The 17,620-nt window shown below is 38.5% G+C and overlaps 1 protein-coding gene across 1 annotated transcript in view; it reads right to left on the bottom strand.

Annotated features, from left to right (window-relative positions):
* LOC134219257 (patched domain-containing protein 3-like) overlaps positions 1-17,620 on the bottom strand; it is a 68,962-nt gene that overhangs the window by 7,162 nt on the left and 44,180 nt on the right. Inside the window, exon 2 of the mRNA XM_062697966.1 lies at positions 6,313-6,699. Coding sequence (XP_062553950.1) covers positions 6,313-6,554 — 242 coding nt within the window. The 5' untranslated portion in view covers positions 6,555-6,699. The remainder of the gene's footprint in view (positions 1-6,312; positions 6,700-17,620) is intronic.

Genomic DNA, 17,620 nt, shown 5'->3' with positions numbered 1-17,620 from the left:
CGACTGTGTCTTGCTTCCAGTGATCAGTCCAAAATTATTATTTGATTTAACAGATGTAAGTGACAAAATAGTCTTGTAACGCCTGCGAATCGCTTAATGCTAATGTTAATACCAGAACTGTTGCCCAAATCGGCATTTTCTATTTGTCCTACCCACGACTCGTAACGTGGATGCGCCTCTGAACACGATGATACTTTTATGCCCAGGGAAGTCGAGAATTGCTTAGACCGGCACCGGTAATCGAACCCAGCTACCCTCAGCATGGTCTTGCTTTGTAGCCGCGCGACTTACCGCACGGCTAGGGAGGGCCCAGATCAACAAGATCTGAACTCAAGGATGATTTGGAAGCCCTAGAAGACCTAAAAAAAATATTTTCCCCCATATTTCTACTTTTTTATGGATTGCGTCCGTATTTGATGCAGTATTGAAACACGACGAAAAAAAAATCCGTATTGAATAAAGGTTGTAGGTTGTAGGTAAAGGATTTTCTGAATGGTTTCCCGTGGGAACCCCAAAAAATATCTAATGGATCTCATAAAAGAATTCCTAAAGGATTTTACGAAGGAATTTCTAAATGAATTTCCTAAGAAATTTCTAGAAGAATTTGTAACGGAATTCATGAAGGAATCCCTATAAAGAATTCCGAAGGATTTTCTGAGGGAATTTTCGAGGAAATTTAGAAAGGTAATTGGAAAATTGCTTTAAAAATTCCTCGAAAATTCGAAGAAGGAATTATAAGAAATATTGAAAGACATTCGGCAATTCTTTTAGAAATTTCTTCAGATTTTTTTTGGAAAATCCTTCTGAAGTTCTTTCAGGATTACCTACGGAAAAGGGTTTAGGAATACCTCCGGAAATTCCTCTAGTTCTTCCGATATTTTTTTAAGGAATGCCTTTGGAAATTTCTTTGGGAGTTTCTTCGGAAATTGACTTGACATTTTTTTCGGAAATTGATTTAGGAACTTATTAGGAATTTTTAGGAATTCTGCTAGTACTTTAACAAGAAATCTCTTCGAAAACTATTGGAAGAAATTTTTGGAATACCTTTGAAAATTCCCTCAGGAATTTCTTCAGAGAATTATTTCGAAAATTCTTATAGGAATCCCTTCAGGTTTTTTTTGCAACTCTTCGAGAAATTCCTTTAGGCCTTCGGAGATTTCCTTTGAGCAGTCTTTCGGAAATCTCTTAATAAATTCTTCAGAAATTGTTTTAGGAGTCCTTCGAAAATTTCATTTGGAAATTCTTTTGGGAATTCCTTCGAGAATCCTTTTGAATTTCCGTTAGAAACTCCCACGAAAACTCCCTCAGGACTTCCTATTTCATTCTTCAATAGTTTTCCGGAAGAATTCTTTCAACAACATTTCTTAAATAATTCCTGTAGGAATTTTGAAAGGAATATTACATTGTTTATCTAAAGGCATTTCTTCAGGAATTCTTTCGAAAATGTCTAAAATGTGAAAATCCTTCGGAATTTTCTTAACGAATTCCTTTAGCAATACATTCAGAAACTCTTTCAGGTATTCCATTCCCTTGGCTCCCGTAATTCCGCCGGCATTACTTCCAGGAATTACCAAACGAATTCCTAAAGGAGTTTCCATAGGAACTTGAATTTCTCTGTAGATTCCTCCAAGAATTCCTTCGGAACTTCCTCCAGGCATTCTTTCGGCATATTCTCGGTAAATCACCTTGGGGATGGATACATACATTTTTTTGGAACGCATCAAGATATTCTATAACAAATTAAAAGAAGAAAATTCAAAGAAATTCTAGAAATTCCTTCAGGTTTTACCTTAGGAATTCCTTCGAAAATTGCTATGATAAAATCTTTTTAAAAAAAATCCTTAAAGTATACTTTCATCTTGAGAATTCCTCAAGAACGCATCAAGAGATTTCTTCGTAATTTTTGTAACGATTTTTTTTAAAAGAATTTCTTCGGGAGCTCCTTTGGAAATTTGGTAGGAATTCCTACGAAAAATTATTCGCAAATACCTACAGAAATTGTTTCAGGGTAACCTCCCGGAATTCCCTTAGGAGAATTCATTCGAAATGTTGCTTTAGAATATCCTGCAGGAATTGGTTTAGTAGTTCCTTTGACCTTTTTAAAGAAATTGCTTCAGTAATCATTTCAGGAAACTCTTCCAGTAATTCCTTAAGAGATCCCTCTAGAAAGAAACTCTTGGAAATCCTTCAGAATTTCTTCAAAACTTCATCCAGGAACTCTTTCGATTTTATTCAGGAAATCCTTGGACATTCCTTCGTAAATTCAGTTAGATATTCTTTGAGACCCTCGGATATTTCGGAAATCCCTTCATAAATTCTTTTAAGAATCTTTAAGAGCTCGTTTCGAAAGTTCATCTCGAAATTTCTTTTAAAATCTCTTCGGTAAATTCTTTTAGTACCTCCCATTTCACGTTCTTCGAATCTAGGCCATCGGACTTCTTGAATAGCTGCTACGTTCACTCCAACCTTCTGCAGTACACGAGCCAGAAGGCTCACTTGTCCAGGTTCATTTAGGGTACTGACATTCCAGGTACCGAGTTTCCAATCATAGTCCTTATTTCGTTGCCGGGTCGGTTGCCAAAAGTAACGTTCTCTTTTTCTTCTATCTCCATTTTTCTAGAAAATGCCTGCTAGCTGGTTGGACGGCTTCATTTGCCCTCTCTTTAAGAAAGGGCACAGACTGGAGTGCGCCAATTACCGAGGAATAACCCTCCTTAATTCGGCGTACAAAATTATGTCCCGTATTCTGTTCAACAGATTGAGACCGTTTGAAGATTCCTTCGTCGGCGAATACCAAGCAGGTTTTCGTGAGGGCCGATCAACGAAGGATCAAATGTTTACCCTGAAACAAATCCTTGATAAATTCCGGGAGTACAACTTGCAGACACATCATCTGTTTATTGATTTCAAGGCAACGTACGATTCAGTGAAACGGAATGAATTATGGAAAATTTGCTTGAACATGGTTTTCCGGCGAAACTGATACGACTGATTCGTATAACGTTGGACGGATCGAAATCAAGTGTAAGGGTTGCGGATGCAACATCGACGTCATTTGTTACCTTAGATGGATTAAAGCAGGGAAATGCACTCTCGAATCTTCAATCGCTCGAGGAGCGAGGAGGAGCGATTAGGAGAGCTGGTGTGCAAAGAAGCGGTACCCTTATCACAAAATCGTATATGCTCCTGGGATTTGCGGACGATATCGATATTATCGGGATTGATCGCCGTGCTGTGGAAGAGGCTTTTGTGCCTTTTAAGAGGGAGACAGCGAGGATTGGACTCACGATCAATACCAGCAAAACGAAGTACATGGTCGCTGGCAATCAACGTGGGTTCATTAGTGGTGGTGGTAGCGAAATGGTGCTGGATAGTGAAAAGTTTGAAGTGGTAGAAGAATTTGTGTATCTTGGAACATTAGTGGCGTGCGATAATGATGTTACCCGCGAGGTGAAAAGGCGTATTGCAGCTGCAAAAAGGGCTTATTACGGACTTCGTAAACAGTTTAAGTCTCGTAGTCTGCAAACGAAAACAAAACTCGCGCTGTATACTACTCTGATTCTTCCGGTGGTTTTATACGGCCAGAAACATGGACGTTAAAGGAGGCTGATCGGAGAGCTTTGGGAGTGGTTGAGCGTAAGGTGCTGCGGACAATACTCGGCGGTAAATAGGAGAACGGTATCTGGCGACGCCGCATGAATCACGTATTGTACCAGGTGTATACAGGGCTGGATATTATTAGGCTTATTCAACACGGCAGACTATGGTGGGCTGGTCACGTTGTGCGTATGCCGGAAGAACGTCAAGCGAAGATAATATTTAGTAGAGAACCCGGAAGAGGCCGCGTACACGATGACTTTTTGCAGTTGAAGAGGACCTGAGGGCGCTCAATGTTCAGGGCGACTGGAAGCGATTGGCCCAGGATCGAGTCCAGTGAAGAAGGATACTCCATTCGGCGTAGGTTCATCGAAGAGCTGTAGCCCATCAAGAAGAAAGTACTTCCCATTTCGGCACCAACATTTCAAAGGCCGCCCACGTAATCCAATACCAGCGATGGAAGCCGCAAATCCTCTTCTTTCATTAAATGGCGCTGTATTGCGTGGGTGTCCACAAGATAGCCCACAAGCGACGTGAGAAGCTCTCGTTTACAAAAGCAGTTTCACCCTTTTGGAATGTTGGTACCGATTTCATTTTTTAATGTTTTTCTTCCGGAAAAATTCTTCCAACTAAATTTATGGAATAATTTCTGCGGGAATTTTGGAAGAACTCTCGTATGGTTTTACTAAAATGATTTCCGCAGGATTTATCTGAGGAAGTTTCCAAGGAATTTCCGGATAAATTTATAAAGGCCTTTCCAGATATTTTTCGAAAGAGTGTTAAAAGGAATTCCTGGCGTAATTTGCTGAAGGATTTCTCAAAATTATTCCTGACGGATTTCCTTAATAACCCGAAGAAATTCCTAAATCAATTTACACAAGAAATGCTATAGAAATTTCCAAAGAATTTCTTAATGAAATTTCGGAAGGATTTCTTAATGAAATTTCGGAAGGATTTCCCCTAAAGTAATGTTGGTAAAGGAAGGTAAAGTAAAGGAACAATTTTAACAATTTCTGAAGAAATATCCGAAAGATTTTCCTTACGCATTTCCGAAAAAAAAAATGAATTCCAAAGAAATTTTAAACGAATTCCAAAGGAATTCTTAGAAGAATTTCTAAAAGAATTTCCGAAGAAATTCCTAAAGAAACTCGGAAGAACGAAGAAATTTTCGAAATTTTCTTAGATTACCTTCTCTGCATTTCAAGAGAAATTTACGAATATTTACGAAGTAATTTCCGGGGGATTTTCTGGAGAAATCCTAAGAGCAAAATTTTGTCCAAGAATTGTGAAAGGAATTCTTGCTGGAAATTGGAGAAATTACCGATAGAACGGAATTTCAGATAGTATTCGAAGGAATACTTGGAATAATTTTCAAAAAAGTTTCTATAGGAATTTCTGAAAGTATTTTTTTTAAAATCCTGGAGGTATTTCCTGAAGAATTATTTGAGTTATTTTCGGAAAAATGCTAGAAGTTAATTCCCCACGAATTCTTGAGAACATCCGAAAAAATTCAGATCAGTAGTAAAACCCGGTTTTGACTCTGGAATTGCTTGCTAGAAAATAGACATCGCTTGACTCCACGGCTCCAATCATAATTCTTACTACCACGCCAATGAACCAATTACACCAAAAATGCTGGTGTCCCACCTTTACCAGAACTCTGGCGCCGTCAATGGTTAAGCATAGGGTAAGACGGTATAATATGCCTCCCCTATAGGGCAATACCTAAATAACTTTTTACTTTTCAACGCAATTTATGCAATTTTTGTGTTATTTGGTAGTCCAAAAAGTCGCAAATGCATTACCTGTTGTTAGTTAACATAAAAATATTACGGAGAACACATAATAAAGCTTGTTTGAAAAGTCGTGAAAAAAATGGATTTCAACAAGTCTGGCTAATTAGTATTTTATCCATCCCATAATAAAAAGGTTACAAATTTGTATGTGCTTGATATTTAAAAACTAACATAAGCTCTTTTAAGCAGGTTTGAATTAGATTTCGATAGTTTCCATATAATTTGGAAGCAACTGATGCTGAGCTCGCCACGCTTGTGTCTACTTGGTAAGGGCATACCGTCCTGCCTTCACTGGGTCGTTTTGACAAGTGAAGATGGAAGCAATTTTATATCATACTAGTCGACCCGGCAGACGTTGTCCTGCATAGTAGGCGAAAATGCGCGTTGTGATCTGCCAATGCGAAATTTCCATACAAATCCTAACCACCAATTATTAATAATTGGTGGAATTAAATGGAGAGTACTAAACTCGTCTCACACCGAGAAAAGTTTTTTTTGTCTAAATGAGTACTCCAGTGCAAGTTTTGCGGACAATATAGTAGCGTCGTACCATAGTGTTCAGCAACCTAACATATTTGCATAGTATGATGGTCTTACAAATATTTAAAGGTACCAACTCATATTTAACCTTAGTTTGTTATAGTTTGCTAGAAATCAAAGGGGGGCGTTTTGGTCACATTATACCGTCTTACCCTACATATATAAATAAATAAATTAAAACATTACGAGAAAACCTGACTGAAAGCCCCTTTCAGGACCTCGTGATTAATTAATTTGTAAAGGTTAGTTGAAGGTTCAAGTAGGAATATTGTGAAATAAAGAAGTTAACAGCTTAAATCAGATACTGATCGATGCCAAGCTCATCATCGACGAACAAAATAAACAACCTATAAACGACAACAGCGTATAATTAACTCACCTGTAGAATGACTGCCCGATCGAAAGAGACACGTGGTATGACAACCGGCCCAGACAACTGAGTTGCTGCTGCTTCGCTCCGGCTGGCAATTTTCCATTCTCATTGACCGCCATTGCTGCTAGTACCGTTGCCTTCTCCGTTGCCGATTCTCCTTGGTTGGCCTCCTTGGAAGCAATCACGCTCGGAAATCGTTTGGTCCGGATACCATCGGTCAGGGGAACGGTAGCTTCCGTTGGTGGCATATTTTTTTTCTGTTTGAAACTTTGGAATAGAATCGCTTGATCTGATTTTGCTTTAGGGGCGCATTAGGGACGGTATGCTGTGTCGATACGGTAGGGCAGCAAAGTCAAGGCTCTCGTTTATGAAGAATGACGACGGGCACATGCGCTGTAAATGTAAATTTCAATTGTAATTCTAATTTTCCACTTGTATACGGGAGAATTATAGTCACTATATCTTTTTCAATTTCACTTTCACTTTTGTTAGGCAGAATCAGTAATGACGCAAACAATTTCGATCGGACCTGGTACAGCTGATCTTTTTATGTTCAGAAGAATTGCATGTTACGCAAGCAATATTAAGTATAATTTAAATTTATATGTAACGAATTGTTGTGCTGAGTAACAAGTGGGTAATGACAATGCTGTCGAAAACAAAAACGTGTCCTTTTGATAAACCGGTCAATAGTCATGAAGTGGAAGTATCCAGACACCACCTTCTGAACGGCAGCGCAGCGCCTAGTACCGAAGAGGAAAGTGGAAGAACAAACCAGCAGCCAGTAATCGTCCCCAGCCAAGTCTGATACTATGGAATTAAACGAGGATCGCTATCGGAAGAACCTCCTTGTCCGGCGTGAAAAATGCACAAACCACAGCAATACCCATATCGTCCGAGTAAGTAGCAGATTGAAAAAAGAAAGCGAAAATATCAACCCTGTAATGGACATCCCATTGCTGCTTGCTACCGCTGATGATTGTGACTTTTTGATATTTCATGGCAAGCGTTGTTGTAGTTAGATATTAGCGGATCCGATAAGAGACAGACGAAATTGGTGAGCATGTTCTAATTATTTTCTCACGCTTCCTTTAAATGCCTATTGACCTAAACATTAATAATAATTAAATACGCACAGGGCTCGCTGCTCTAGCCACGGATATTGTGGAAGTCCTATCAGGTATCCAACTCACGCTTTATTTGGCAGCGGTGGCTCTCCTCAACCTTCTATGCCCTGAGTAGTTATTACGAATAAATGCAACCTTGTGATGCTTTGCAAGAGGTACACTTGTGAACAGCTAGTACATTCCGCATTCTGAAGACACTTTCTTGCTCCAGAAGTTAATCCTTTTTGTTTTACTAGCGTTCATAACAAGAAGGGCACCATTTCAGTGCATGAGATAAGATCAAATTATTCGCAGTACTGTTTGTCTAACGCCCCCAGCTGGGTGAGTGATAGACGATAAAGCACACACAGAAGAATTGCGTGCTCAGTATTTCCAGGTTAATATGGAATGAGTGAATCACCATGATTGAGTCATTATGTACCTTGGCAAGTCATTCACTTAAATGAGTTAAGTATGAAAAGTTTTAGTGCCATAACAGTAGCAGTAAGAAGTAAAACATAAGCACCATTGATAAATTGAGAATATTTTCATCTCCATGCCAACTCATGGCTCAATTCCTCTCAGCAGTAGCAAAAAAGGCAGGTACTTCTAGGAGAAACAGATGTTGTTCTTTTCCATTGTATGGAAGTATACTTGAAGCTCAAGCACTTTTACATGAAGTATGTGATAATTTAAGTATTATGCATACAAATTTACATACAATATTTAGAGGATTATGCCTGCTCTTACCTCCCAGGAATAAACATCTTTTAGTTCTTAGGTCTGGTTCTATATAATATAAGTACATGTTAATGAATTGAAAAAAATGCCATAGGGATATGGTTTGATTATACATCAAAGTTCATTAGCTTTGAACATTTTTCGATTTATGGAGCGTTTAGAGAATCGAGATAACGGTTCCATGATTGCGCTAAGGTACACGAATCTATGACAAAATGTTGAAAGCTGGGAGTTGAAAGGACAAAAGATCGAAGGGGCAAGGTCGAGAGGATGATAGGTCGAAAAGGCAACACGTCGAAAGGTACAGAAGGTCGATAGGACAAAAATGTAGGAATGAGAAAGGGGAAAGGAGAGCGGAAAAAAGGAAGAAGAAAGAAGGAGGTTGGGAGAAGGGAAAAGGGTGAAAGAAGGAAAAAGAAAAAGAAGAGAGGAGGAAGAAAAAAGAAAAAGGAAGAAGGAAGAACAAAAAAGGATGAAGGAAGAAGAAAGAATGGATGGCAGAAGGTAGAAGGAAGAAAGACGAAGAAAAAGGAAGTAAAAGGAAAAAAGAAAAAAATAAGGAGGAATAAGAAAAAAAGGAAAAAGTGAGACGAAATAAGGGGGAAAATGAAAAGAGGAAGAAAAAAGAAAAAAACAGAAGATGGAATGGAAGAAAGAAATCATTTTCAACCTTTTGTCCCTTTCGACGTTTCCCATTTTTTATTTTTTGTCCTTTCGACCTTTTGTCCCTTTCGACCTATTGTTTTTTTCTACCATTTGTCTCTTCAACCGTATGTAGAGATTTCGGCAATCTCAGTCTTATAAAACCATTAAACGATTAGCGTTTTACTCTACCCGACGTTTCGGCCATTTCACAGGGGAAAAATGGTCAATCGTTTTCGTCCTATTTTACATGTCGTTCTCTTCAATCTTTTGTCCTTCGACCTTTTGTCTCTCAGCCTTTTATCCCTTCGAACTTTTGTGTTTCAACCTTTTGTATTATTCTTTTATGGTTCTACATTCATACTGGAAGTTGGATTGCTTTTCAACTTATTATTCTATTACCATTTACTCAGTTATTAATTGGAAGCTTTCTATGACCGCCATTGCATGATAGAATTGCATGACAATGGAAATGGATACACTATGCCCGGGGAGTAGAAAATGTTTCCAACCCGAAAACATCCTAGACCGGACCGAGAATCAAATTCACCATCTCCGGATTGGCAATCTTACGCGCGCCTTTGTACACAAGGCCAGTGGCGTAGCCAGAAAATTGGTCTGGTGGCGGGGGGTGGGGTTTTCTGAACAATTTTTTTTTCGCTACGCCACTGACACAGGCTAATTGGAGACCCTCAACTTTTTGTCCTCAAGACCAAATAATGTGTCCCTAGAGTTCAGTGCGAGATTTCTCTTGTTTCGGACAGCAGAACGATGGCGCGATCGGCCGAAATATTGTGTTCTGCTTTGCGCGGCCGGTAATAAAAATCAGTTCAGTGCGTGATTTCTCTTGTTTCGAACAGCAGTACGATCGCGCAATCGGCCGAAATATTGTATTCTGCATTGCGCGCCCGGTAGGCCGGTAGTTAGTTTGTTCTACTTTTAGCGCCCGATTCATGGCTAGGTAAAATCACTGTGTATAAAGAATGGCAAGGTCCTGTGGTTTTTGTGGAGACGCAGAGGTAAACACGGTCTTCAAATAGCAAAAACCACCTACTAAGATTCCTTCCTTCTTCCTAACTGACTACAAGGACGTGGCCGGCGCCGTTATTGATCATTTGAATTTTAGAGTCACTGAAACTTACACACTGAGAATGCTTGAACAATCCCAGTCAATCATTCAGTTGATTCTTTGTGCAATTTCACTGATTCTGGTCAATCACGGAATAGCAACCATTGATATGTGTAGTCAGTCAAAGCTAAGCTAAGCTAAGCTAGCTCAAGACCAAATAATGTGTCCCTAGTTGATTTTGGTTCGCTGAGCCCGAGTCTGACTTTAGATTTGCTCCAACACGTCAATATTTTGAGATACACCTCAATCAATATCGCAACACCATAGGTATAATAATCAAGATGTTGAAGTCAGAGCAAATTAGTATGAGTATCGAAGACCGTTTATAGCTTACGAAACTGGAACCACGAAAAATCTCAAGTTGCATATTGATTGTTGGCGACATCAATGATTTAGACCAATTTAGTCAAGTCAATCAAAACGGTACACACACATGCACTGCACATCCTTATCTTTCGAAATGTGATAAATTTCGAACGATTTAATCATATTTTTCTACTAGATTTTTTTTAATGTTATATAATAATATGTTTTATGCAAACTACATTCGAAAACTTGTAACCAAGCCAAATTACCTTCTGTGGACAGTTACGGATGAATTCAATTTAATAATTTTGTCCAAGCGATAACATAATAGGGGAAGGGGAAGGGAGACTTGATGCCTCGGGAGACTTGATCTTCCTTGTTTAACCGCGAACCAAAATTGTTTTTTTCTAGCGTATTTTTTACTATAGATCCCCTAGATCAGCGGTTCTCAACTTTTTTCATGACAGATACCCATTCGAACTTCTGCATTAATTGAGGTACCCCCTATTTTTGCTTTTGGAAGGAGACTTTCGAGTCTCTTGAAAGGAGGCTTCTGAGCTTCTTCAAAGGAGCTTTCCGAGCCTCTTGAAAGACGTATCCTAACCTCTTCCGAGCCTTTTGAAAGGAGGCTTCTGAGCCTGTTGCAAGGAAGCTTCGAATTCACTTGAAAAAAAAAAAACTTTCGAGCCCCTTGAAAGAAGTTTTTTCCGAGCCTCTTAAAGAGAACATTCCAAGCCTCTTGAGCTTTTCGCAAAAAGGTTTTCGACCTCTTAAAAAGGGCTCCCAAGCTTATTGAACGAAGGATGCCAGGTCACTTAAAACGAGGCATCCGGGCTTCTTGATAAAGGGCCTCCGGGCCTCTTTAAAGAAGACTTCCGGGATTCTTGAAAGGAGGCTTCCAAACCTCTTGAAAGGCGGCTTTCAAGCCTCTTGAAAGGAGGCTTTCAAGCCTCTTGATAGGAGGATTCCAAGCCTCTTGATAGGAGGCGTCCGGGCCCCTTATAACGAGGCTTCCGGGCCTCTTGAATGGAGGATTTCGGGACTCTTGAAAGGAGCCCGAGCAGCACAAGTCCGACAAAATTGGTTGCATCAACTTGATTGCGACCAAATGTGCTCACCTATGAGTTACAGTAAACTATGTGGAACATGTGTGCTGCTAGGAAGGGGGCATTTGAGTCTCCCGAAAAAAATATATAAAGCTCTTTTAGTGGAATGTATTCAACCGTCTAAGAATAATTCGTCTTAGACGGTCATTTGGGCCTCTTGAAATGACGCTTCCGGGCCTCTTGAAAGAAGGCTTCCGGGCCTCTTGAAAGAAGGGCTTCCGGGCCTCTTGAAAGGAGGCTTCCGGGTCTTTCGAAAGGAGGCTTGCGGGCGTCTTGAGAGAAGAATCTTAGAAGTAGGCTAGCAAGTCTCTTAAAGAGTGGCTTCCCAGCCTTTTGATAGGAACCTTCCTAGCCTCTTGAAAAGAGGCCTCTGAGCCTCTTAAAACGAGGCTTCCAGATCTCTTGAAAGGAGTCATCCAGGCCTCTTCAAAGGCGGCCTTCGAGCAGCTTGAAAGAACGCTTCCGAGAAGCGTAGAAAGATGCTTTTAATCCTCTTGCAACGAAACAACCGAGCTTTTCGGAAAAAAAACCTTGATGCGTTTCAAACGAAGGCTTCCGAACCTTCAAATTTTAGATTTTAGTTGAGAAGCATATTCGTAACATATTCTTCAAAAAAAAAATTTCCATCGGGCAGATTGCATAGAAGTTTTTTTTTTAATTTGTTCATTAGTCCGATCTTTAGTAACCGTAGCCTTTGGTTGTGGAAGTCAGGATTCAATTCGCTTTGATTTACTGATCGCTACGCATATTATGTACAAGACAAAGTTTTGAAATTAGAAAATACACAATTATCAATGTGGTTTGATTGGAATTGTAGTTAGTCCGCCATTACACATTTTTATTCGAGGTACCCCCTGGGGCTAGCAAAGGTACCCCCAGGGCTGGGTGGTGCGGATAGAATCGATTTGGTTGTCAAAGTGAAGCCAAAATTTTCTATTGTGCCGGACCCAAACATTGAAGATTGTGGTTATGTTCGTTTTGAATCGTATATTGAGAAGTATTGTTATCATTTGAGGAAAAAATAAAAATAAACTTAGTTTGAGTTTTGCATTTTTTTTAACAAATATATTCACATTATATTTCGAGTGGAAAAATAGTAGGAATGCAACTGAAATGCACTCGTTACGAGATTTCACGAGATACAACAGCTGATTGGAGCCGGAATGTACGTAAACCATCGTAAAGTCATGTAGAGTCTCGCGCATTTGTGTGCCTTCATGCAGCATGGAAAGAGAAATTCGAAGAGCGGGAAATGTTTGACAGTCAAGTAACTGAAAAATAATTTTGCCTATGGGATTGATTTCAAAATATCCCGCTACTCGCTTGAGAGCACAAAAGCGGCTCTATCCGCAGCACCCAGCCCCAGGGGTACATGAGCCCCAGGTTGAGAACCGCTGCCCTAGATAAATGATCGTTATGTGGATTTTCAACCGTGTTGATTCTGCAGGATGGTTTGTTTGTATTGACCCTCCTAAATATTTTTTAGTGGTCACGCAAAATTTGAACAACTTCTCCTAACAATGACCAAATGCTATATCAAGGTGAACCGATCTAGGGCCGAAAACCTCGCTAATAAAGACAATAATAATAATCAAATGCAACTTTTTCACAGTACAAAACCATACATATGCTACATGATCTGTACTGGTCAAAATGACAACATTCCTTTTCAATTTTAGGATATTTGGAATTCAAGTTGTTGCGTCAATTTGGGGACACTTGATCCCCCATTTGTCACCCATACAAAAATGTGTGCGAAAAAATACAAAAAATGTAAATTTGTTCTCAAGCGGTTATTCTTGTGTGGATTTGACAGATTTGATGAAAGGTTAGCATAGCATAGCATAGCATAGCATATCTGACCGCACACTATCCTGGGTTGGCTGTCGATAGGGACGTTAGATGCGCCAGAAAAACAGCCTGGGGCTTGGCATGTTTTTCATTCAACGATCCCTTTGTTCAACACCTGGCCAGGTCCTTACGATCAGTGGGGAGTTGGGTGGGAAGTGTTGATTAGATACCTACTTAAGAAGATGCGGAGAACTCGCGCGACCTTCATAGGTATCTGGAGTTGGAATTTGGATGGGCTATTAAGGGGTGCTTTTCTTGGCGAAAAAGCGTAAATATTATATTTTTATTGGTATTGATATTGTAAAAGGTGGTGTTTTGTTCTTGAATGTAATATGAATGAATAGATTTTGGCAAAACAATTCCATTGATTTTGCATTCTGCAGCATATTTCTGAAATAATAAATTGCAGTAATATTAGAGTGTGATGTAGTGTGATGCGTCTTCAGAATCTACGTCAGCACCCAATGTTTCTGAAAGTGAAGATAATTGTCATTTGGTTAGGTAAATCGTTTATGACAAGATGATTGTTTATAAATGTTTATGCGAGATTATTTACAATATATGGAGCTCCATGGTCATTTGAGAAAATGTATGGGAATCCTAAGAATAAGTGTATAAAAAACATTGAAATTTATGAAAACCAAAGGAGAGCAAATTGTTCCTTGGTGTGAAACAAACTTCACCAGCAACACTTGTGTCAGCTGAAAAGGAAATATAAATATTTAGATTGGGATTACATTATTTGAAAAATAGTTTACAGTGTCCCTGACCGAAGGACCTCAGGTTCAAGAAATCAGTGTCACTAGATCACCGTGTGTCAAAAATTATAAAAATACAAATGGTAAAAATTATTAAAATAAATATGTTTCTTCTATTGTATTGGAAATGTTACCTTTTCTTTGTATCTTGTAAGCATCTCCCCTTTTTCTAAAGTTTGATCATCGAACGTATTAAAATTTTGTCAGATAATAACGTCTTAGGCAAATGATGCCCTCTCGATCTTCCCGTATTTTTTAGTAAATTTTTAATAAATATTTTAATGAAAATGTGGAAAAATAGATATTAGAAAATGTGACAATATGAAGGGATCAGAATATGTATATATGAAAATATGAGAATATGAAAATATATTAAAAAAAAAAATATGAACATTTGAAAATATAAATAATAATGAATATGATAGTAAATAAAAATATCAAAATATGATAATATAGATATATGAAAATATAAATCATGAATATATGGAAATATGTTATATAACTGAAATATGAAATATAAGAAGTAAACATTGAAACAAGCAAAATTATGAGAATATAACACATGAAAGCATAAGAATAAGAAAGTGTGAAATATGAAAATAACTTTACACTTTCACACTATTATATTTGCATGCTATAAAAATAAAAATATGAAAATACAAAAGTATGAAAATATAAATGTATATGAAAAAATAATATATGAAAATAAAAATAAATGAAAATAAAGATATATGAAAATATAAATAAATGAAAACATAAACATATAAAAATATGAACGCACGAAGAAACGAAAATATGAAAATAAGATAAAATGGAAATATAAAAATTTGAACAAAGGAAGATATGCATAAATGATAAAATGAGAACGTGATAGTATGAATACATATTTGAAAAATATATAAATACAAATATGAAAATATATAAATCAAAAATATAGTTCCGTATCAGCAGTGTATGGCAGCATAAAAATACAACATAATGAAATTATGAAAGCATAAAAATAAAAAAATATATAGAGACAAAAAAATAGCAAATTTTAAAATATGGGAGTATAAAAATATGACATTTTGAAGTTAATTAAATATAGAACATATAAATATGAAAAAGTGAGGAAATAAATATACGAAAATAAGAAATTATTCAAATCCCAAATTAATGAAAAATGAAAGTGGAGTAAAACTCATGTTTCTTTTGAAATTACTGTCCAGATTGCTATCAGAAATCAAGGTAGGTGTAGTCCTTGATTTCAATCTAAGACAGAAATTACAAAAGCGTGAGGATCACTACTCCGTACTACGCCCATCTGTATCGCAACTAGGGGAGGGAAAGGAAATGTTGATGAGATACTTAAAGAGAGGCTCTTCCCTTAGCGACACCCTCATAAGTACCACGGAGTTGGATATTGGGAAGGTATTCGTTGGGTCAGGATTTGCCTGTAGCTGGCAATGTGACCGTGGTAGATCTTACCCCGTAATACACCACGTAAAGGTGTCTACCCAGCGTTACGGGTAGCCCTCTGGAAGATCCGGAATATCTGTAAAATGGCCAATCTCAAAAGTTCATCCCAGAGCTTCGCGATTCTCTGATAATCATCCATTATGGCAAATTGTGGGTGCAATCAATAGTTAAATTCTCATGTGACCCATACATGTCCCAGAAACGGTCCTCTGGAAGGTCTTCTGGAAAATTGTGGGTGTAATCAATAGTAAATGTCTTATGTGACCTTTAAATGCCCCAGAAATGGTTCTTCAGAAGATCCGGAACATCCGTAAATTGGCCATTTCCAAAAGTTCGTCCCAGGTCATCGCAAACTTTTGGAATTAGCCATTTTACGAATTTTCCGGAATATCCGGATGACCGTTCCTGGGGCATTTAGAGGTCACTGAAGACTTCAGTATTGATTGCACCCACAATTTGCCAGAATGAATGATTACGAATAAATCGCGAAGCTCTGGGATTAACTTTTAGAATTTACCAGCGGGCTCTCCGATGACCACCAGAGGGACAAATTTGCCCAGAAATGGCATATACAAGATAGCAAACACAGTTGGGATCATCAGGGCACATATTTGCAAGCAATTTCATGTTTCATAACACGAAACTGGAAAATATGGTGTCAAATTGAGAAGCTCAAACAGTACCTCTTCAGTACAGGTTCTTCGGGGACTAGAGAGGTCAATTTGGATGAATCACCCCATGAGCTTGTTCTTGGAAGAAGAATTTTCTTCGGGCATAGTTTCTAGTGCAGTTACCACCGTTACAGATCGTCTAGTTGCGCATCAGTCGCACGATATTCATGAACCAATTTGTCAAACTTTTAAAAATGTTGTTGTAATGCTCCGCCCGCATACCGTATCGATAACATTTGCCGCTTCAGGTGCATCCTGCTGGCGGTGCTCCTGCGCTCGAATACCCGGTGCAAAGCGTCCCAAATATCTTTCGGGGATTTCTTTTCCTGGACATATTCCAACCGCTGGAGAACCGCTGCGAGCCGTGGATTCTCGATATAAGCAACGATTTGCAGCGACGGTCCATTTTTCTTTCGGTTCTCCCTTCCTTTCTTCTTCCGGACTTTCTCTGCTTCCGAGTCTGCTGGTTCTTCTTTTAGTTCTTGCACATCCACTACATTATTCTGCACACACTCCGACAACTCTCGCTCTTCGAGTACATAGTACTTGCACTTGCATGCGGAATTTCCATGCAGCAAAATTCCTTTGACAGATTTGATGAAAGGTTGGCCCGAAAAAATATTTATTGAGTACCGTTTTGACTCAAATAACGAACAAGTTCATATTCCGAACACTCTTTACATAGAGAAACATTTTGTTATTATTGCATAAACAAACGAATTATATCGGTAGGCGTACCCTGCCGTGCCAAGCATAGTAACAACTGTTGTCCCATGTCGTTTTTTTACGATGCCATTCCCACTGTGGCGGTGTAGCATTAGCTCAGACAAGTTATTTCTCTATCAGTCATCATGACTAGGTTTGCCAGCAATCCTTTGTAGTTCTTAAATCCTTTGATGGATTCTTTTGTTGGCCACCAGAAGCGAGACCAGAAGGCCATCAATATGGGACAACTATGCTTGGGACGGCAGTACAGATCAAGGACATTGTACAGCAATGAGATAACGTTGAAATTTTGCATTCTAGTGCATTGTGGTGTTCGGAATATGAATCAAAGTTTTCTCAATTTGAGACAACTTTTACTATGGGTGTTAGGCATTTGAGGCAAAATTTAGGAGAATAAAATTATTAAGTGTTGATAGTTGCAATCAATAATATATGATTAACAAGCACTTATATAAAAGTTCTATTATTTCGCTACCTGATTAGAAAGGGAATCAAGTCTCCCCAAGTTCTAAGATTGCATGCGATGTCGAATTCCATATAAAAAAAATCGTTTCTGAATACACACAGTAAGTCTAGAAAACTACGTATTTTGGAGGAAAACTATATTCCTCAAAGCTCCAAACTATTGACCGTAGTTTACGTCTGTCGGTCGTGTCTCCTACATACCCTTTCCGATTTTTCGATCATTTAAATGCTCCTTCCATTAAGCGAATTCTCCTTAACTCAATGGGTCCATCGATATCGAAATGTAGATAGTCCACTCCTGGTCCACTCTTTCATTAAAGCACGACTGAATTTTTTTGGATACCCTTCAGGATTC

This window comes from Armigeres subalbatus, chromosome 3 (genome assembly GCF_024139115.2).
Source record: "Armigeres subalbatus isolate Guangzhou_Male chromosome 3, GZ_Asu_2, whole genome shotgun sequence".
NCBI classification, from domain to species: domain Eukaryota; kingdom Metazoa; phylum Arthropoda; class Insecta; order Diptera; family Culicidae; genus Armigeres; species Armigeres subalbatus.
Note: the sequence above shows the minus strand (reverse complement) of the source record. Positions and strands in the feature narration are given on the sequence as shown.